Genomic DNA, 23,435 nt, shown 5'->3' on the forward strand with positions numbered 1-23,435 from the left:
ATACAGTTAGCTATAATCAACAGCCAAAGGTTCTGATTCTGGATCTTATTTGGAACCCAGCACGCTGGAGTACAAACCTAGAAATCTAAAAAACAGAAGCCATACTTTTCTAGAGTAAGGTAATCTCCATGCCATCTATAGAAGACCAAACCAGTTTTTAAAAAAATCTATATTAGCATGAGACAAGGTCCTACAGCTCACCAGATCTTTTCTCCTACTGAAACATAAAACACAGTATCATCAGTGAAGCTTTTTTTTTTTTTTTTTGTTAGGAAGATCAGCCCTGAGCTAACATTCGTGCTAATCCTCCTCTGTTTTTTTTGCTGAGGAAGACTGGCTCTGAGCTAACATCTATTGCCAATCCTCCTCCTTTTTTTTCCCCCAAAGCCCCAGTAGATAGTTGTACGTCACAGCTGCACATCCTTCTAGGTGCTGTATGTGGGACGCCGCCTCAGCGTGGCCGGACAAGCAGTGCGTTGGTGCACACCCGGGATCCGAACCCAGGCTGCCAGTAGTGGAGCGCGCACTTAGCCACTAAGCCACGGGGCCGGCCCTGAAGCTTTTGTTAAATTTGGAAATTATGCTCTGATTATAAAATGGTTAATTGGATAAAGACCCAGAACATCAATTATTTTTACATGAAGATAATTGTGCCTTCAGAAGAGTCACCTTGCAAACCAGCCTTGAGGGCAACGACGAGACCATGCAGACTTGAGATGGTGTCAGGTCCTCAGGGAGCCAGCTATTCCTCCCTGCCTTGGGTGCCATCTGCCTGTATTCTTTCAATAAACTCCACTTTAGCTTGAGCTACTTTAAATGGATTTCTATTCATTATAATCAAAGAACCCTGATGAAGACAACTGTCAAAATCCTTTAGGTCACAAATTAATAGTCTCCTTATCTATGTCATGAAAGTCCCAAAACAAGTCTGGCTAGTACCTCCCCAACCTAGAGTCCAATAAGGGTCCCAAACCTGAAATTAAGATGACTGAGGATTATTTACTGTTTTTGGCCAAAGATAATTGATTCAAATAATGGTACATACATCAACAAAGATCTTCCAAGTCATGTGTTCTATTGTTCTACTTATAAAGTATTAGCAACCTTATCTTTCAAGTTCACGGAAATGTTTACAGAATTCTGGGTATATAATACTGATTGGCAGGCCCTGTATATTTGCCTCTCATTTTCTAGTCTCTATTACTAAATCTGCTGGAGAAACTGGAGATGGAAAGAATAAGGGAAGAGTGGAAAGGAGACAGGGAAAAGAAACTTGAGAAGGCAAGAACAATGCTGTTCAGACTTTTTTGTAAGTATACCTGGGTTTTCTTTTACACGATAAACTTAAAAAAGAAACATATTTCAAAATAGATTATAAATTAGATTTCTTTTGTCTTATAGTTGCTCAGCAGCAAAAAATAATATATTTAAAATTTTAGACATTCTCCACGGAAGTTATATATACACACATACATGTAAATACAAATATATATATGCATAAATACACATACATACATATATTACTATAATCTTTGGTGTTTGTTTATCCCAGGGGACCAGCATTTTCTAGAATCTTGAGATATGCTACTAACCTTTGGATTCAGGAATCTATACTGCCTGAGTGTTTACCAGAGCCCATGCCTCGTTTTTAACTACTGCCTGACAAGAATTGAAATCTTCTTTAACATATGCTCAATTTTATGATAACTGTCAAATTCCATTCCAAACTAAAAGAACCACAGCACTCAGAAGTGAAACTATGGAATTAAAAGTACTCAAAAGGTATATATCTATGGTTTTTAAATGCATGAGGACCTAATCAATTAAAGCAATCCACAATATCAGCACCCACCTTAAATCTCATTTCTGTGAAGCAGTTGAGCAGTAAATGCTCCACAAATATTGGCTGAACGGACAATTAATCAGATCTAGCACAAGGTATAAACGAGTCTTTGTAAAATAAAGAAAGAATAGTTTTAAGTTCCAAGGAACTTAAACTAGACTATTAGAATGTTTTTAAATGAGAAAAGTTCTCCTTTTTCTCATTTTAAATAATTGTTTCCAATTTTGAAAGACAACTCTTATTCTTCCTAGACACTGTGAAATGCATAAAAACATTCCTTAAAATTGTAAACATACATAAGGAAAAGTACATCAAAATTTATATAAAATTCAACAATTATAAAGTGAACACCAGTAATTCTAATCAGGTCAAAACACAGATCAGAACCAGAACCCTATATATCTCCCTCAAACAACCTCCTCTCTCCCCTCTCCAGGTAATACCATCCTAATTCTGTGATGACAACTTTCTGGATGTTCTTTATAGGTTTACCTAATATATACATATTCCTAAAAGTATAATTTAGCTTTGCACATTTTTAAATATTATGTGAATGGAACATGTGCAATGTATTATTTTTGTCTTGCCTCTTTCATTACACATTGTTTATGAGATTCATCCATAGGGTTGCATATAGTTATAGTTTGTTCATTTTCATTAAATAGTGTATTCCATTGTATGCTGAAAAAAAAAACTTTATCCTTTCTACTGCAGATAGATATTGGGGTTGCTTCACTCTTTTGGCTATTATGAAAATGGTGCTATGCACATTTTTGCAGACATAGTCTACTGCATATCTGCACACATTTCTCTGGGGTATATTCTTAGGAATGGAATTGTTAGTTCATAAAATATGTGGATCTTCAGTTATACTAGATAATGCTAAACTGTTTTTTAAAGTAGTTGTATCAACACACCTTTTCTACCTGCAATGAGGATTTAATTTGCATTCCCCTGATTACCAAGGAAATGAAGCACATTTCATATCTATTAGCCATTTGGATTTTCTCTTTTGTGAAGAGCCTATTCAAGCACTTTGCCCAGTTTTCTATTGTTTATCTTTTCCTTTTTGCTTTATAGTCATTCTTTTATTTGTAATCAACATAAGTCCTTTGCTAATTTTATGCACTGTAAAAATATTTTCCCATTCTATGGCATGTTTTTTTAACACTTGTCTTTGGATGAAAATAGGTTCTTAATTTTAATATTAAAAGTCAAATTTATCAAATTTTTTTCCTTTACAGTTATCCTTTATGGTAGTAATTTTTATGTCTTGTATAAGAAATCCTTCCCTATCTCAAAATCATGAAGATATTCTCTTATTATTTTCTAAAAAGCTTTATAATTTTGCCTTTCACACCTAGGTCTATAATCTTCCTGGAGGGAGACTTTGTGTAAGACATGAGGTAGGTTTACTACCATGGCTTTCCCATATATATATATATATCCTTGCCCCAGCACCACTGCTTAAAGAGTTTGTTCTTTTGCCCTTGATTTGTGACGCTATAATTACATACATACGCACATGGTTCTGTTTCTAAGCTCTATTACTCCATTGACATGTTTGGCATTTGGTATTTGTGCCACTGCCACAGTATCTTCATTAGTTTAGTGTTACAATTAGTCTCAATACACAGTAGTGCAAACCTTCTCACCTTGTTATTCTCCAGAGTGTCTTCTTTTCCCCTTGCATTTCCCTATATATTTCAGAATAAGTAGCTGAATTCTTAAATAAAAGAATTTCTTGGGATTTTGATTGGTATTTCCTTGACTCTATACAGATTATTTTAAGTAGCGCAGATATATACAATATTGAGACTTCCAGTCCACGATAATGGGATAACTGTCAAGTTATTCCTGCGTTCCTGGGATAAATCCAACTTAGTCATGATGTATTATCCCTTTTATATATTGCTAGATTTAATTTCTATATTAGTTAGCATAAATAATATTATATGCTATATGAAAGTTTACTTCTTACTCATACATAGCCCCATGAGGATGTAATTTTATTTGAGAGAGCCTTGCGTGAGATTATTCAGAGCCTAGTGTCATTTTTCTTGTGGTTCCACATACAAGACCTCAGAGTTCCCATCTGGATTCTCTGCACCTGGTTGGCAAATAGGGAACACAGAGTATGAAGACTATGTGGAAGATATTTTACAGGTTAGGCCTGGAAGAAGCATCTATCACTTTTATTCACATTCCATTGGCCAACTTAGTCATATGGCCACTCCCAACTGCAAGGGAGGCTGATACACAGAGCTCAGATGTGTGACCAAGCAGGAGAGAAAATGGGTCAATATGAAAAAAAAAATGTCTCCAATAAAAAAAAGATATGAACTCAATGAAGTGGACCAATATTTTGTTTAGGAGTCCTGCATTTATATTCAGAGAGACTGACTTCCGATTCTTCTTTTTAGAACTCTCCTTGTTGGTTTTGCAATCAAGGTTAGGCTAGCTTCATATAATGAGGAAAGGAGGGTTCCCTCTTCTTCCAGTCTCTGGAACAGTTTGTGAAATGTTGGCATTACTTCTTTAAAAATCAGCTAGTACTTGCTTATGAAGCCATCTGTATTTGGAGCTTCTTTGTGGTAAACTTGACAATAAGACTATTCAGATTTTCTATATCTTCATGATTCCATTTTGTTAAATTATATTTTTCTGGAAATTTGTCCACTGAGTCAAAATTTTGAGGCATAAGAGGAAACAGATTTTATGTGTTCAAAAAAGTATATTAAAATAGCTGTTGAATAAAAACTAAATGTACCCTGATGATCATCTAGTTCACCTCCTACATTTATAGAGGAGACTATTAAACCTAGGAGAGATCCAAGTACTCACCCCCCTCAATCCCACCACATCACACAGATATTAAGCTACAGAACTGGAACTAGAATCTAAGTCTTCTGATGTCCAGTTTAGTGCTCCTTCCACTACACTGTATTAGTTCAGCTGATTCAACTGCATTTTATCAGTCAGCAAACAAAAGGGAGAATGCATAGAGGGTTCTGATCAGGAGCCACTTCAACCACTAGGAAGAGAGCACATTTCTTGTGCATGTGGCTGTAGGCCCTGCCTTCAGGCTCCCTCTCTAGTTCCTCCATGATCTTATCCATATCTTCCTCAGTAAGATGTATGTGATATTCAGGCTATGGCTTCTTCGACTTCTATGATACTTCTAGGTTTGACTGCAAAGATGTCAGCAGATGGTAATGATACTTCTCCTCCTCCACCTCAAATCAAGTTTTGGGGCCCTTGTCTCACAGGAGTTGAATACAGAGCAGCCCAGTAGTCTCAGCTTATGAACAGGGATAATGTAACTCGGTTGTAGATCTCCAAACATAAGTGAATACTTTGATAGAATTGGTTCTCAGTGCACTGTGAAGTCAGGAAAGTTTATTTTCAAAAGTCCTGGCTCTTGGTTCTTTACTCTGTTTTTTTTTTAATTGCATAAATTAATTTACCTTTATTCTTTTTTTTTCCTTTAATCCAAAAAAATTTATTGAGAGCATCCTACTCGATTCTGATATTCACTGATAAAATAGACATAGGTCACTGTCCACACGAAGCTGGGGAGGTCATTTGATCTTCTCGTGACGACTGCTTTCTTACCATGGCAGTCTGATGTGGTTTTGGCCCCTTCTTCAAAAGCCTGAGGTGGTTTAGTTGCAAAGCTGATACACAAGTGTTCTGCCTTCATCATTGAAGATATTTTCTCTGGGTATAGAATTCTAGGTTGGATTCCAGACCCCTTCTTCCCAACACATTTAGGATATCATTTCACTGAGTACAGATTTCACTTGTTGCTGTTTAGAACTAGTCAACACTCCTTTGAAGATAATCTATTTAGGTTTTTCTCTTTTATTTTCTGCAGTTTCACTATGATATACCTATGTATAGCTTTTTTTTTTTTTTACTCTGCATGAGATTTGTTGGGCTTCTTAAATCTGAGGATTGTGGACTCTCATCAATCCCAGTAAATCCTGTTATTATCTCTTCAAATACTGCCTCTGCCCTATGCTCAGTCTTCTCTCCTCCCTTTCTCCTTTTAAGGATGTCAATTAAATTTAGGCTAGAATTTCTAACCAATCCTCCTTTTCTCTCAACCTCTCTTGCTATTTCCCACCTTTTCATCTCTTTGTGCTGAATTCTAGCTATCTTTCAGTTCACGAATTCTCTCTTGAGCTATGTCAAATATACTTCCTGTATGTCTACTAAGTTTTAAATTTCGGTTATTGTATTTTTTTCATTTCTAGAAGTATTTCATTCAAGTCTGCTATCACTTTTTTTATAATCCTGTTTCTTGCAGATATTTGCAAGCTTGTTTTTTTATTAAAACATAGAAAGTGAAATTGTTTATAATCTATGTCTAATAGTAACAGTATCTGAAATATTTAGGCATCAGTTTATGCTATTTCTTACTGCATTTTGCCTACTGTGCCTTCTTTTCTTTTTTTTTTTTTTTGTGAGGAGATCAGCCCTGTGCTAACATCTGCCAATCCTCCTCTTTTTTTGCTAAGACTGGCCCTGGGCTAACATCTGCTTTATATCTTTATATGGGACGCCACCACAGCATGGCTTGTCAAGCAGTGCGTCAGTGCGCGCCCAGGATCCGAACCGGCGAACCCCGGGCCACCGCAGCAGAGCGCGCACACTTAACCGCTTGTGCCACTGGGCCGGCCCTATGCCTTATTTTCTTTTATGCTTAGTCATCTTTGTATGATGGATGTTCAGTGGTTTTGAAAGATTATTTGTAGGAGATTTTTGATATCTAGAATAAGGTGTCGTTCTTCAAAAAGGATATAAATTTACTTTTTCCAGGTACTTGGAGCACTAGTTTTCTTGGACTTCTTGTGTTATATGACTTTGGCCTCTGATTCCACACAACACTGGTACTTGTTTTACAACCTCTCAGAGACAGATTCTCTTTCTTTTCTTCTTCTCCTCTTTGCTCTATCTGTTCAGAACAAAAGAACTCTCCTTGCAATCTCTGCAAACAGGAAAAAGGCAGTGAATTTCCCTCTTCCTGAGGTCCCAGTCTGATGTGGGAGGCAATCTATTAGACTCAGACACCTACAAGTAATAACTTCCCTTTGCCTCTAAATCCACCAAAACCTGAAGCTTAGTTTTTCAACTATTTTATCCAGATGGGCAAATCACTCAAGGCAGCCAGAGCTTTAAATACTTCTTTACCCTTCAGGGTCTCGCCTTTTCTTAGATTTTGGCCTGGCATATTCCTTAACAGCTCTTTGATGCTATAAACAAGTTTTTGTATAATTTATCTAACATTTTTAGTTGTCTTCAGCTGAAGGGTTGGTCAAGATAACCAGGCCCAACATTACTGAAATAAAAAAAATCAACATTTTTAGGAAAAAATGAACTAAGCATTTTCTAATGATAGCCATGAAGTTGTTTTTTGATTATCTTTTATCTTTTTTAAGTTAAATGTAAAAAAGAGTTCCACAATTTCTATGGAATTCCACTGTCAAGTTTCTCAAAAAGTTAAACACAGAGCTACCATACAACCCAGTAAATTCCACTCCTAGTGAGATACCCAAGAGAAATAAAAACATGTCCATATAAAAACTTGTATACAAATTTCATTGCAGCATTTTCATAACAGTCAGAAAGTGAAAACAAGCCAATGTCCATCAATTAATAAATGGATAAACAAAAGTGATATATCCATACAATGGAGTATTATTTAGCCATGGAATGAAGTACCAGTACATGCTACAATATGGATGAACCTTGAAAACAGTATGCTAAATGAAAGAAGACAGACACAAAAAATCACATATCGTATAATTCCGTTTATATGAAATCTCCAAAATAGGCAAATCCATAGACACAGAAAGCAGATTAGTGGTTGCCAGGATGCGGGGGGGAAGGCAAGTTGGGAAATGACTACTAATGGGTACCAAGTTTCTTTTTGGGGTGATGAAAGGTTCTGAAATTAAAGTTCATCATTGCACAAACTTATGAATATACTAAAAATCACTTAATTGTATAACTTAAAATGGTGTATTTTATAGTTTGTGAATTATATCCCAATCAAAAGAAGAGAAAAAAAGTTAATCTCAGGTATGTCTATATTACCCACTGTGGTGGCCACTAGCTACCTTTACCTAGCTAAAGTGCCTCACTGAGCATTCAACTGCACATGATGGTGAAGGATACCTGGGGCAATGATTTATAAAGATACCAGGTAGTATGAAAGCACTTTACGCAGGTTACTGAAAACTTTGAAAATGTTTACTATGATTATGAATAATAATCACATTGTAATTCATACCTATTCGTACCACGATGGAATTCATACTTATTCAATCCTATATCCAGGTATATTAAGATTACCAGTGAAAACAACTATGTGAAACAAAACCCAACAGAACCTATGAAAACAACTTTCTTTACACCCCAAAAGAAACTAGAATAATACAACTTCCCTTCTCTGAATAATTTTCTTTCATATAGCAGCCATTTATTCAGATGAACATAAGCTGATGAATGCTATCTTTAGAAAAAGGAAAGAAAAAAACTTCTACGATTAAACAATACAGTCTGCTCTACTATAATGTATTTTGAAATGCAAATTTGCTCATATGAAACTGTAAGTAGTAAGTAGGGAATGATGTCAGCATAATAAAGTCACTCTGGTTCATGGGTGATTTTTCCTAGGCAAGGGGAGCCAGAAAAGTGGGAATACAATTATAACCTTTAGCAGGAAAGGAGAAAGTCCTCCTGACAGCAGGAGCACTTATCTGTATTATAGGAAAATTTAAAATGAGCGCTTCAGAGGAGTACTCCCAGCCTTGCTGCAGGTCGTACTATTTCCCATGCCTACTTGAATGGCAACACCTCCTTGCCCCCAGGGCTCACTGATACACTGCCATCTGCACTGTCCTAAGACCAACTACCTCCAACCTAATTAAAGAGCTGCCAGCATTTCTATTCAAGTAATTAATTTTGTGCATTTATAATATCCACTGTGGTAGCCACTAGCTACACGAAGATGACTCACTGAGCAGTTCAAGCTATCTTCTCAATTACCAATTAATTTCTAGTTTGCATTGGTGCTTAGAACCAACACAAACTAAAAAACCAGGTTTTGCAGTTTGTGAGATTTTTCAGGAATGCAAAAACTGCATTACAGCAGAAGCACCTGTACTTGTTTCTTTTTAAGTCTGTTTACTTCTCTAAAGGCTGGAAGTAAAATATACTGGGAGTAGATGTGGAAGATGGGGAGATACGAAATAAAGGCATTGTTTCCAGTGTTACAGAGTGAAAAGAGGCAAGTCTCCTTCATTCTTGAGCTTTAGGTTCACTTAAACATACTTTAGTTTTTGTCCCTACTAGCTTTGGGTAACATATGATGGAGTTTTACGAGTATCATAAATGAGTTGACACTAAAGTAAGCAACATCGCTTTCAGTTCAATTTTATAGGTCATTATTAAGTTGTGTGCTGGATCTCTGGGAATCTATTGGGAAGAATACTAATGCTCTTTAGCAAGGTCTTTGCCCCAAAGGATCTACAGTTTTTCTGAGACAGACCCCAGGTCTTCAAGAGAACATTATTTAAGTCTTGGTTTTGTCATTATATACTGGTATGACCTTGCGCAAGTCCTTTACTTTCTTTGGACTCCAGCTTCCTTAATCAATTAAATGAAGTATAGAACTAGATCAGGGTTTCCAAACCTTTTTATAACACATAAACTCCTTTTTGTAATAATATTGGTCACTAGTCATTTTTGCATGATAAATAATAATAGTGATTTTAAGTAAAAATATTTTAATCTAAATTGTTGCATTAAAGATCATATTATAAAGATTATTCATAAAATATTTGATCATATTTACATTATGATCAAATTCTAAGCATTTCCTTTTCTACAAATGACTCACTCAAATTTTTTACAGCTCAATTAAGAAAAGCATGATGTGTCAATATTATCATATTCTTTAGAATACAATCTCATCTTCCCTCCCCAATTAAACCAAGTGGAATGCGCCTTCTTCTTCCTACAAATTTCAACATTACTAAAAACTTATAATTAAGAGATAACTTAGTCTATTTTTAAAAGCTATAAACTTCTTTTAAAATGCTGATTATCTGCCGTCAGATTAGCATTCTTTTAACAATTATTTGACTGTCTAAACTTTTAAACCCCTCTAACAGCTGTCAAATGCCTATAGGACAAACGCTAACTGCCACAGCCTGGTACTCAAGGAGCTCCATCAACTATACCCAGTCTATCTCTTCCTTACCTTTATTATTCCCCTATATAAACTCTCTATTCCACAGAAATTTTGTGTATGATGTGTATTTTTTAATGTATATCCAGTTTTTCTAGCACCATTTATTGAAAATACCTTCCTTTTCTCATTGATTTACTTTGGCACTTTTGTCAAACATCAATTAACCATATAGGTGTGGGTCCATTTCTGAGCTCTCTATTCTGTTCCGTTGATCTCCATGTCTATGCCTGTGCGAATACCAAACTTTCTGGATTACTATAGCTTTAAAGTACATCTCAGAAATGGAACATCTGGTGAGAATATGTCCATTGGCACTTTCCATCCTCTCTCCACCACCATGATTAATATATTGTGGGTGGGGGTGTGGAGGCAGTACAGTACAACCAGAATTAATTTTAGGACATTTGCTGGTAATTCTGGGGCACAATTTATCTCTGATGCTTTATACTGCTGCTTAACAATATGGTAGCCACTAGCCACATGTGGTTACTTAAAATTAATTAAAATTAAAAATTCAGTTCCTTAGTTGCACTAGTCATATTTCAAGTGCTCAACAGCTACACGTGGCTAATGGCTGCCATACTGCACAGTACAGATACAGGACATTTCCATCATTACATAAAGTTCTATTGGATAATGCTGCTGTAGATGATGCTGTATGCAGATATAATGCCTGAAGCTGCCATTGTCAACATGAAGAAGCCAGCATCAGGACAAAGCTGATGCCTGAGGAAGGCAGAAATCTGGAGCCCGCTTCAACAGAGCCTAATCTCTACCACACTGTTGGATTTTTTTTGTTATGTGATCTAACACCCCTATTTTAAAGACCAGTTTCAGTCAGGTCTTCCCTCTGTTGTTTGCAATCAGAAACAAACTAACAAATAGTTTTCAAAATGCTTTCACATATCTTATTTTAACTGATCCTAAAAACCCACAAGGTTTATAACTTTAATACCACTCTCTCTTCCTGTTAAACATTGAGCTTAGTTTCTGGTACCATAAGCATTCAATAAATAACTGATTAATATAGCCTAGAAGTGCTAATTATAATACTAGAAATTTACTTTGAATTACTAATAAGTGAAATAACCTATAAAAGGATTTGAGAATGATAATAAAACCTTTCACAAACGCCTAAATATCCACCTAAACTCTTATTTTCTACTGTCCTATAGAACATAACTGGTAGGTTTTTTACACCCCAAAGTAACAGAACAATTTTTAAAAACTTAATTCGACTATACAACTGTGGAAAATAGCAACAAAAATATTTTAATTACATAATATTATGGGATAATTCTATATAACACTGTTGGCATAAAAAAGCAAGCTGAACTTTTAAATTTCCTGTACAAATACTAGTTGCTATTTCTAAGTTCTTTTTGTAGAACATAAACATTTTTGAGGTTTTCAAGATAGATTCTGGAAATAACTCAAGCCCAAAAATTACCAAAAAATAACAAACAAGTTATATGAAAATAAAATTTCTATAAAAACAAAGCATGACAGAGAAATATTCTCCATTGAATTCCAAGAGGTAAATTCCAATATGAATAATCAAGCTTTGCTTTACTAAGACTCAAGCATGTAGCTTATTTACCAAGTTTTAAAAATCACTAACATTTTAAAAACAATATTAAAAGTTTACCTTTTGGTGTTTTACTGCTAATGAGTTAAATTAAAAAATACAAGAAATATCCTTCAAGTAAAGAAATATAATCACATATCAACGTGCCTACACATATAATAATATTTTTCATAGAATATCCTTAGGATACACAGTACCAAAGCACACATTAAAAGTTGTGAATCAACCCACCAAACAAAAACCTAGAAAACTGTAAGGTATGTTTACTTTTCCAAAATATAAAGGGTTCACACTACTATTTTGAATTGTTTACAGGTACAACACTGATGGTATAATTGTAAATTAAAAAGTGGAGTTATGATTAATCTATGCTAAGGAGATACCTCTCTTTCTTTACACTCTAGATCACTAAATAGAGTTTCTCTCAGAACTGAGCTACAAAAATAACTTCAAAATAAATACGAAAATCTATATAGCTATCTCCTTAATTTTAAACTATGTGTCTGAACAACCAGCTTTAAAAAAACTGCATGTCCACATTAGCTACCTTTAAATAAGTGAACTGAAATATCCCTTAGACTATATATATCTCACTTTACAGGTATACACAGAACATTGTTAAATATGGTAAGTACTCTGCATCTTTTGCTCTAAATGAGCTTCTAACTAATAGTAGTATAACATTTATATGCTGAATGATTAATATTTGGTGGGAAATATCAAAATCTTGGGATTCTAAGTGTCTTGAATGCCATCTGAAGTGTATCCAACAAAGGGACTTCTGTAGTAAGATAATAAAATAGCCAACACATCACCTTGTTAGGAAAACAGCAGTTACCACTATATTCCCAGCGTCTAGCACAATGACTTGTACTTAGTACAGTATCAGTGCAATAAATAAAAAAATGGAGAAATAATGCATTACATTCAATATTTTTACCCTTTTCTTTAACTACTTTCAAAAAAATTACCATGCAATTCTAACACAATTCACAGCTTGAGAAGTGCAAGATAGTTAGTAAAACCTAGGCAGCTATTCTATTAAGCTCGTTCAATACCTACCCAAACCTTCAGGAGAAAGTCAAGGGCCTTCTACACCTCTTGGGGATCAGGTTTACTTCTCAGGTCTTCGCTATTTCCACTCTACACACTACACTACAGCTATACTTAGCTGATTTTAACTCCATACAGTAACTGTGCTATATCTCATTTCCTAATTTCCACATAAGCTGCCCCCCTGACCTAGAACACCTTTCTTCTACCCCTTTTCCCTCTCCAACCCTATCCTTTAAAGGACTCAGGTGATGATGTCACCTCTAGAGGAAGTTTTCTCTGACTACTCTCCCAATCCTCTGTACCCTCCTTCTCTCACTGGTCAAAAATTTGGCCAATGTATCCAAGAACTTCCAGATAAACAAGAACAATTTATCTGATTGTAAGTACTAAAACACTCCTCTCTGACACATATGGACATAAAAAGGGCACACAGGTATTTGTCAATTATCACAAGAAATGCATTACAGAAATGTGACCTATATTATAAAGTGATATATATCACCCTTTTCCCCCGTGAACTCCTGTTTATATATCAACATCAATCTCTGATGGAGAAAAATCTGACCTCAAGAAAATAAAAATCACACATTGAGATGCATAGTTCCTTGTAAAAAGCACATAAATGAAAACTAATAATTGTATGATAAATAATAATATTCAAATACATAGCAAAAGAAAAACAGTAAAACTGAAATTGCAAGAGCTACAGTGATTGCTGCGTGAGGTGATGGTGCAGGACATGTGGGAAGAGGAGGGCCATGAGGATTGCATGCCTCACCCTGTGAATCACCATCCTGCTGCTTCAGGCTCTGTTAGGAATAAAAGAGCAGGGCAGGGGGCTGGAGGTGGAGGGAAGCTTTGTCTTGTCTTCAGATGTCTCATTATTTTTTCCCTTTCCCTGCCGCTCCACTGCAGCCCTGTAAAACATTAGGCAAGCCTCTTAAACACTCCCTGTCTGTTCCATTACTCATCTAAAAACTGACTGGTTCAAAAAGGCTCTCTGAGGACATTATAATCATGCCTCTAGTTCTGTAAGTTCAGCACTAAATGATCTCAGGAGACAAAACTCACTTTTCTTTTCTTGCTCAGCTGAGGAACTGGAGCCATCTTCCACACATCCCCACCAGACCCCCTAAATACACTCAAAGAAGCACTTATAACCATACAGAACTGAATTGAAAGGTAACCCATTAGAAATGTGTTCCCTAGTTTTTAATTCATGCTAAATATTGGTATACTATTTTTAACTGCTTTTTAGAAGGTCTTAAAAGTTACAATTTGTGCTTGCTCACTGCCTGAAACTATTTCAGAGGATATTCTTGGGGATAAAAATATTTTAAAAGCTGGATAACCACTGCCAAGAGATCGTATGTTAACCTGAAGCTTTTAGTCTCACTGCACTTAGGACGAGTTAATTCAAGTTAATACAAGATGACTTGGGCTTCATCTCAAGTTTCTGATTCAGCAGGTCTGAGGTAGGGCCCAAGAACTTAGGTTTCTACAAGTTCTCTGGTGATGCTGATGCTGCAGGTCAGGGTAAGACACTTTGAGAACCAATGATTTTAAATAATGTACTCCTGGCAAGATCACTTTTACTACCAGCTGTTTTTATTTAATAATTGATGGATGTATCTTATATTGATTCCCTATCTTCCTTTCTTTAAGATATTATTTCCAAATTCCTTTGTAATTTGAAAGCAGGCAAGGATTATTAAGACTTAAAAAAGCAGATTTTTCTCTTCCTTTAGAACCCAAATTATCATCATCTTACTTCATTTATCACTGTCTCAATTTCCTCAACTGTGAAATGGGGACAATAAGAGGGATTCAATAACATAAGATAAATAAAAGCCCTTAGAAGAGTACCAGGTCATATTAAGTACTTGATAAATGTCATCTATTATTCTTACTGCAATTATCCTCACTAGTTTTCTGTTTATTATTAAGGAAAACTTATTCATGTTTGCTATATGTTACACATTACTGGTATACGTATAAAATCGTATCTGTTTATGGTGAAATGCTCCAGAGCTCCAACAGATTCAGTCAACTGGGGTGCAAAGGGAGTGCAGAATGTCCAAGATCCAGGTTCTAATCCCAGTTCTGCCTCTAAATTGCTACATAACTTTGGGCAAGTCATTTAACCCCAGTCTCAATTTCTACTTCTGAAAAAGCTTACCTTGGATATGAAGATCAAATGAGATAATGCAAGTGGAATTTTTTTTTAAGTACTGTAGTATGCCTGTGGTGAAGAAAATATTTCTATTTGGGAACAGTTCACGAGATACTAACAAGAGAGATAAATGGCCATGGCCTCTGTACTTACATCCTTAAAAGACAGCACAATGATCTAAATCACCTCATAAGCTATTTACTGAATGTTTTCCAATGCCAGTAAGTCACAGCTATTTTTAAAATATTATGAGCAGGAATATTTAATATTTCAAATATTCCTGCAAAGTGAAAGGAAAAACGTGAATACAAAAGTAATCTCAAATGTTTATTGTGTAGTAGCTGCTAAAATCCTCACTTCATGCCTTTAGCATAATTTTTATTTTGATACAGAACCCTTTTATTGGTTCTAGGCTTTTATTTGGTATAAATTTAATCTATACATACACATGTATGAATAGTGGTGACTAACTAGATTGGTGAATTTCATTTCTAGTTTCTAATACTCTAGGACATATCTAACGTTCTTATAAAATTGCATAATACAGTTCACAAGTTTTTAAATCTAAATTTACTGAAAAGAAATTTAAGGGGTTGTAACATTTTCCTTGTACATTTCAATTAAATTACTACTTTTTATAGGACCAAACAAAAGTCTACCACCCATTTTTGTATCAATGCTCAACAACATGAAAAGAAGCAATGTATATCTTTGATGACATTCTTTGCAGAGCGGCTCCTAATGAAATATAGGTAATAAAGTAGTAAAACTCATTTTTTTGTAAGGAATTTATTCCTGAAACGTAATGTATAAACATTTCAAGAAAGATGTCATTTTAAACACAGCAGTGATACTCTCCATTTCAAAGAAATCCAGTTATGAAGTCTCATAAAGTTTACCTTAATGACAATCTTCTAATTTACTAATGTGTTAAGTTTCCATTTTCATATATTTAACTTTCTCAACATAGGAGGTATACGTATCCTACAAGACACTGCAGACCTTAATTTAAAATATCTAAATGGAATTTAAAATATGTAAATGCTGTTGATTAAAAAAAAAGCTATATAGGGCCAGCCCGGTGGCGCAAGCGGTTAAGTGCGCACGTTCTGCTGCGGCGGCCCGGGGTTCGCCAGTTCGGATCCCGGGTGCGCACCGACGCACCGCTTGTTAAGCCATGCTGTGGCAGCGTCCCATATAAAGTAGAGGAAGATGGGCATGGATGTTAGCCCAGGGCCAGTCTTCCTCAGCAAAAAAAAAAAAAAAAAAAAAGAGGGGGATTGGCATTGGATGTTAGCTCAGGGCTGGTCCTCCTCACAAAAAAAAAAAAAAAAAGCTATATAGAACTAATTTTTTATCAACTATAATAAAATGTTAAAATTTTAAGAAACTAGTTTCAAAATACAGGTAATATGAAAAAAGGCCAAGCAAAAATGGAACATCATCCTGTAGATGGGTTTCTAATATCCGTGGTTAAAAACTGAAAGGTAGATAAATGTGAGCTCCACATCTTCCTCTTTATCATCACAATATTCAAATACCAACTACTTTTAATGTATTACATTTATTCTATAGTGCTCCCAGAAAAGATACTAGATCTAATTCTGTAATACATGCGCATCATCACACTGCAGACTATACAGGTATGGTTAACAGCACAGGGCACCCATCCTTCTGCTCTTCACAGAACATTTCGAAAGGGCTTCTGTATAGGATACAATAAAATAGAAATACATCTACAGAAGACTCCATTTTAATATATTCAAGACTCTGTCAAAGGATATTTCAATAATAAGGGGGAAAGTAAAACCCTGCTGATTTTAAAGAGTAACAATGCAACAGGAAATAGGTGAATTCGGGTTAGAGGCCTTATGAAAGTTGTTCACAAAGTTTTCAGTTAGTTTCACCGTTGATCATATTGCAGAAGGAAACATTCTAAGGTAGAGCACTTATCGCTGTTTATGCCTCCATTTACTGCTGATATACTCGGCCACATGAGATGGCTAGAGTCCATAACATCACATCAACTTGTTAAAAGTTTACAGATATAAAATCTTCAGTTGGTAAAAGTGTATTTCAGTGGTTTACAAAACTATGGGTAGAAAGAATAGTCTTGTGGCTTGAATTAGAAATTTCTAAATAACACCACTTTGCAGAGTCCCTGGCAAACAGGAGCCCCTCAAATATTTTTGTCAAATGAACAAATGGACATTAAAAAGTTTGCTTCCAATTACTATAACTGTTTGAAAGGAAACTATATGAAAAAGAAAAAAATACTTACAATGATATTCTAAAAATATCCTTAAATGAGATATTTGTAAAGCACTTAGAAAGTGGCTCATAAGTTCTATATAAGTATTTGTCATTACTCTTATCCTGTAAACTTAGTTTGGTTCACAACAATCTTCGCAGCTGCATGCATAGAGCCATTACCACCACTGATAAAAACAACTCAGATATGTATGCACTACTAGTGAGAATGTAGCTGCATCCCTTTTATATGTGGAGGAAAGACTATCTTACAGGTGTAACCATCATTGTCTTATAACGAAGGTTAACTCAGTAAGACATTAACATACAAGAAAGGTAAATTAAGCTTTATAATTTATCCTACCACAACAAATTAATCCCTTATAATCCAATGTATCTTCTATCCATTATGTATTTATATAAATCAAAACTTCATAAAGAACTATTGGTAAGATTCATGTTTGCTTACATTGAAGAAATGTAATTAAAAAGAAAACATCAAAATCCAAATTGATAATTAAGCTGCAAAAGTTTTCCTTCATATTGAAGCAGATTGTAATATAGGAGACCGCTAAAACACGTCTAGGATTTATTCTCTTACACTTGGATTGCTGACCACAACCGAGATGAAGACCGGGGTAATCTGAAAATTCTGTGAGCATTAAATCAGACTATATTCTTCATATTCTCTAAGGAAGTAAGCGTTAGGCTGTGCCCAATACCCTCAACTTCCCGGGGCCAAGAACCACAACTGCTGCAATGAAAGAGCAGAGTAGTTAGAGTCAAGGAGGTGGTTGCCTTCTATAACGAAACTAGCTTGAATATCTATTTGTTGACATTATTAGAGTCAATTCTATTTCTTTGTTTGACTTAAGGCAGTGGAGCTTTTGAAAAGACATAGAGGTTTTCAAAATAAGATGTCATCTTAAGCTAAACACACAGGGATACTCTCCATTTCAAGGAAATCCAGTTACGAAGTCTCTTATAAACCTTACCCGAATGATGATCTCCCAATTTACAAAATTACAATTCAAAATGCATTATGATATATAACAGGGAAAGAGTCCACTAAATAGTTCATGTTGCATGTAAGTGATAAGATATACCATAAATGCTAAATGATATAAAATAATCTACAACTGATATAAACGTAACTGTGTTAAGGGATTTGGCTAAAGATGTATACATGAAGTTTAACTGAAGTGATCAACAAAAGCAAAATCAAAGGCTTCATGCACATTTCAGGGGGAGGTTCACCTCACGCAGTGAGCCACTTAAATAAAACTGTGGGCAAATCAAGCAACAGAGATGAGTCGTAACTGTAATTATGCTATATTTTTACTTCTCATTTCAAACAATTGATTAATTGCTAAAAAGGTAACAGGAGTGTTTTTTTAATACAAGTAGCAGAATTTTTTTTGCAGTTAACAAACTAAATCAATTACTGTCCAAAAACGAATAGCTAAGGCAGAGAAATATAGGGAAAATTTAAAATGCATTTTCAGAACTATAACATAATCTGTGGAGGAATATAAATTAGATTCCTAAACAATAAGATAAAGTATCTTTCTCTATCTTAATTTCAAGTATTCAAATAAAATCTAGATTGGGACTTCATTTCTTCTTTTATAGTTAGTTCTGCATCATTTCACACAGTTTCAATACTTTCACCAAGGAAATTTCCTAATTTACTGAAATAGTTTTCTAATATTACAAAACTAAGCCAAAGCATATATCTTTTCAAGTAGTGGAAAAAAACCCGTTTCGAGTAAAAATGAAAAAAAATCTCTAAATATAAACAAAAAAGACAAAAATGAATACAAAGCTAATTTAAAATGCTATTAGAAATATACATGGAAAGTTATCTTTAAGAAGATTTTGCAGCAGAAAAGAATTAAAGGGGAAAGCACATTGGTTCTCCTTTTTGAAGGTTTTGTTTTAAAACACTATTTCTGAATAGACGGAAATCACTCTGAAAGATCCCTTTTCTTTATTTTCACTTAATTAGATTGGCAGAACTCGAAGAGATATTGAAAGGCAGCAGATAAAAAGAAAAGAAAATGAGAATGTCTTCCCCCAACAACTAAAGCACTATTAACAAAATGAAAATATTATTTTCATCACTTTCATTTCATTAATGTTTAAAGTTGAGGGTAGTCCTTGACATAAACGATTAAGACATATTATAACTTCATACTGTCCAAAGTGATACAGTTTCTTACAATATTAATTTAAAAACTCATACAAAATAAGTAACCATAGATGAAATGTTAGATTATACTGGTGGATATGGTACAACAGCCTAATTTATTTTCTCAATGAATAGGATATGTTTACAACATAAGTGGGTCATCACATAGCAATAATTAGATCCTCCTAAGAAATGATTCAGAGAAAACATACATCTATAATTTATTTATCTTTTGGATGTAAAAAGCAATCTAACAGTTAAAGTTATTAAATGGAAGTTTTAATTATTATCTGCAATTCAGGCATTACTAGATATTGTGTTACCTCAACAATATCCGAGTTGGTTCTGCTTTCGTGAGGTTCATTATATTCTGTATACTTGAGAAGAACTTTGTCCATATCAGTGCTGGCATACTGAAACAGTTTGTTAGAGCTGTTGAAAATGATGAGTGCTATTTCACAGTCACAGAGCACACTAAGTTCATAGGCTTTCTTCATTAATCCAAACTTTCTCTTTGTAAAAGTGACCTAGACAATCAAAGAAAAAAAAAGTGTGTTTTTATTAAAAGCATTAGCAGTACTTGTATTTGGGCTACATGAAGATGAGTTCTCTTTTTTTTTTTTTTTTTGTGAGGAGATCAGCCCTGAGCTAACATCCGCCAATCCTCCTCTTTTTTTGCTGAGGAAGACGGCCCTGGGCTAACATCTGTGTCTATCTTCCTCCACTTTATATGGGGCGCCACCACAGCATGGCTTACCAAGCAGTGCGTCGGTGTGCGCCCGGGATCCGAACCAGCGAACCCCGGGCCGCCGCAGCGGAGCGCGCGCACTTAACCGCTTGCGCCACCGGGACGGCCCCCAAGATGAGTTCTCTTTTGACACTGAGATTTCAAAGATGGAAAAGGTTCCCAGTCTCATGCTCCACATGAGCTTCTTCCTCCCCCATTTGCCAGAGGACTATAATCCTACACATATCTTCTATTTCCAAGGGCTCTGATAGATCAGTCTCCTGAGGAGGTACTCCTTTATCCTTGGCTGCCACTCCACTACAGAAGGCAAAGAACCAGAGAAGGCAACAGTTGACTAGAGGCTCCTTATCATCCAGCTTAACATGGTTACCATGAGAAACCTCAAGTGCCACCTCAAGTAATCCATCATCACTCAGACTTTAATCCCTAAACAACTAAGCACATCCACTAATCTAACTCATACTTCTCCTCTCTCCCAAGCCCTTCTATTGCACCCCCTGAAATTCACAGTCTAAGATCAGCAAATTGCCCAATGTCCTCAAATTCTTTGAATATTTCTTTCTCTACCTGAAACCTGTCACCCAAAGTTCTCTCAAATAGGGACCGATTTTTGTTTGTTTTTAAATATTACATTCCCTATACTCAAGGCCTAGATTATATGTTCTTTTTGCTCCCTATTCTCTCTTTCAAATTATTTTTCCTTCTTTCCCCTTCAAAAACCCCAGATATTTTGAAGCTCATGCCATGAAATTTATACCACCAATAACCCTCCTTGTGGTGGGCAACAAGTGACTCCCTGGTCACTCTCCCTCATGCACTAGTAAGTATCACCTGACTACTTCTCTTTCTAGCCCCACTCTTATCTCTGGTGACTTCAGCATCTGTGTAAAAAATCATTACAAATACTTTGGCCTCTCAGTTTCTTTCTCTCTCAACCTCCAAATGATCAACTTTCACATGTCAAGCACCCACTACTACTGTCATACCTTTAACTCAGCCACCACCAATAATCACATCACCTCCAAAATCTCAATTTTATGCATTCCACTTCGACTGTCTCCTATCCAGCTCTCCTATTTTATATTATCTCGCCAGAAATTCTTTAACCTTTATCAAGTCCTCTGATCCATTTACCTCACCACTTTGTTACTATCTATTCTCATGTCCTTTTTTCCCTCTTTAGATTCCATGGTCCATCATTATTTTCACTCCCTTGCAAACACACGTAACTCCTTTACCCTTCTCTCATTAACATACTTGCCTGGCACAGCCCCAACCAGGCACTGAATTATCCCTGTATCTTTATCCAAGTAGCTGACAATTCCTGGGAACACGAATGAACACACACACACAAACACAAACCCACCCACCCACCCACCCACATCCTGGTGTTTCTAAATTGATGACCATAAATCTCAACTAATGCTCAGTGTTGCCTGACAATCAGAACTTGGCTTATCTGCCTCATTAGCCCATTCCCCAAGTCAACTATTTCCCACCTTCTCTCCCTCAAATCCACTCTCCACTGCTAACAGTGCCCGAAAACACTGAGAAAACAGAAATAGGCAAGAACTCTCTCACTTCCCATCACAAAATTTACCAGTTTAAACGCTTCATCTGTACCTTTCCACACTCTCCCTTTACTACTGTTATTATTGACATTTCTGTTCTTAATCCTTTCCATATCCTTCGCCCTTTTTCCCATCATGGTTTCCTTCCTCTCTACTAGATCAAAGACCATACGCATACAAACATGCTCTAGCATCTCCTTTGACTCCACATTGCCCTCTTCTCTTTGCTCTACTTCACTGCCCTCCACACCTCTTCTCTTTGCTCTACTTCAAAGTAAAAATGTTTGAAAGAAACGTCTATAGTTGTTGTCTCCAACTTCTCACCACCTACTCTCTCCTCAACCTACTGCGATCAGACTTCCATTCCCCATATTTCACTAAGACTTGCCAATATCATCATCAGTGACCTTCAATTTATGATTAAAGTCAATGGTCACTTTTTCATTCTTATCTTACTATGTATCTCAGCAGCATTTGACAAAGTTGACCATATTTTCATTCTTCAAACACTTTCTTTTCCAGGTGTTTATGACACACCACCACCCTGGTTTTCCTCCTACTTCAGTGACTGCTTACTCTCAGCCTTTAGAGCTATAGCCGCTTCCTCTGTTCAACCTCTACATATTGAAGTGCCCATGAGCTTTAGACATGGACTCCCTTCTCCTCTTTCCCCTCACAGTCCTTGCCAGGTGACTGCATCCAGCTTCATGATTTTCAAAGCAACAAATATGCTCTTTCCATTGTCTTCTCCATTTCAGCAAATGGCACCACCATCCATTCAAACAAAACCAAAAAAATCTAAGAGTTATCCTTGATCCCTCTTAGCCCAATAACCTACCCTACCCAATCCATAAGCAAATTGTATCAACTCTACCTCTAAAACACATCTCAAATTTATCCACTTCTGACTACACCACTACCACCCAAGGCTATGTTATATCATCTCCCATGTATATTATTTATACCATCTTATTGGATTTCTTGCTTCACCTTGTACCCTACAGTACATCTGCCACATACCTGCCAGAGTGATATTTTTGAAACATAAATTAAAATATGTTAAGAGGGAGTTTAGAGTTTTCCATTGCAACGAAAGTAATATCCAAACTCATTAAGTAAACAAAATACATGATCTGGCCTCAATCTCTTTACCTGAACTTATTTCTCAGCACTCTCTCTTACACCCATTAAGCTGCACTGGTGTGTGTACATGTGTGTATTGTATGCATGTGTGTGTGTTTTCCTTAACCACCAGCTATTTTCCACCTTAGGAACCTTGCTATTTTGCCTTTCTATAGAACACTCTTCACACCACATCTTACTAATGATTTCTTCCCTCATCTTTTAAAAATAAATCTCTTATCACTATTTAATCTTTTAAAAAAGTCCTTTATACACAAATACATAATTTTATATAAATGCATATATGGAATACAATGTTTTATTGTTTGCCTCCCTACTTTTCTTTGCACCAACATAAACCCCTTAACCCATGTTTTCTACTTAGTATTTTTCATTCTACACTTTTGTACAAAATCATATACTCATATATACATATAAGGGATTTTGTCATCATTTTACAAAACTGGGACTCTACCAGTACTCTTTATTTTGTTTTTCTCATTCAACCACACCTCATGGATATGCCTCTCTAAGTCAAATGGTATATAGTTCTAAGGTACTCTTTCAAATAATTTCATAATTTTTTCAAATAAATGTTACTACTCTTTTGCTAGTATGGTAGGTATGAAA

General features: G+C 35.6%; 1 protein-coding gene across 6 annotated transcripts in view; it reads right to left on the bottom strand.

Moving 5' to 3' along the window:
- The window catches only part of MEF2A (myocyte enhancer factor 2A), a 174,109-nt gene that overhangs the window by 50,711 nt on the left and 99,963 nt on the right, over positions 1-23,435 (bottom strand). For all 6 annotated transcript variants that reach the window (XM_058542341.1, XM_058542340.1, XM_058542346.1 and 3 more), the window contains exon 4: positions 19,688-19,891. In XM_058542341.1, coding sequence (XP_058398324.1) covers positions 19,688-19,891 — 204 coding nt within the window. The remainder of the gene's footprint in view (positions 1-19,687; positions 19,892-23,435) is intronic.

This window comes from Diceros bicornis, chromosome 5 (assembly GCF_020826845.1).
Source record: "Diceros bicornis minor isolate mBicDic1 chromosome 5, mDicBic1.mat.cur, whole genome shotgun sequence".
NCBI classification, from domain to species: Eukaryota; Metazoa; Chordata; class Mammalia; order Perissodactyla; family Rhinocerotidae; genus Diceros; species Diceros bicornis.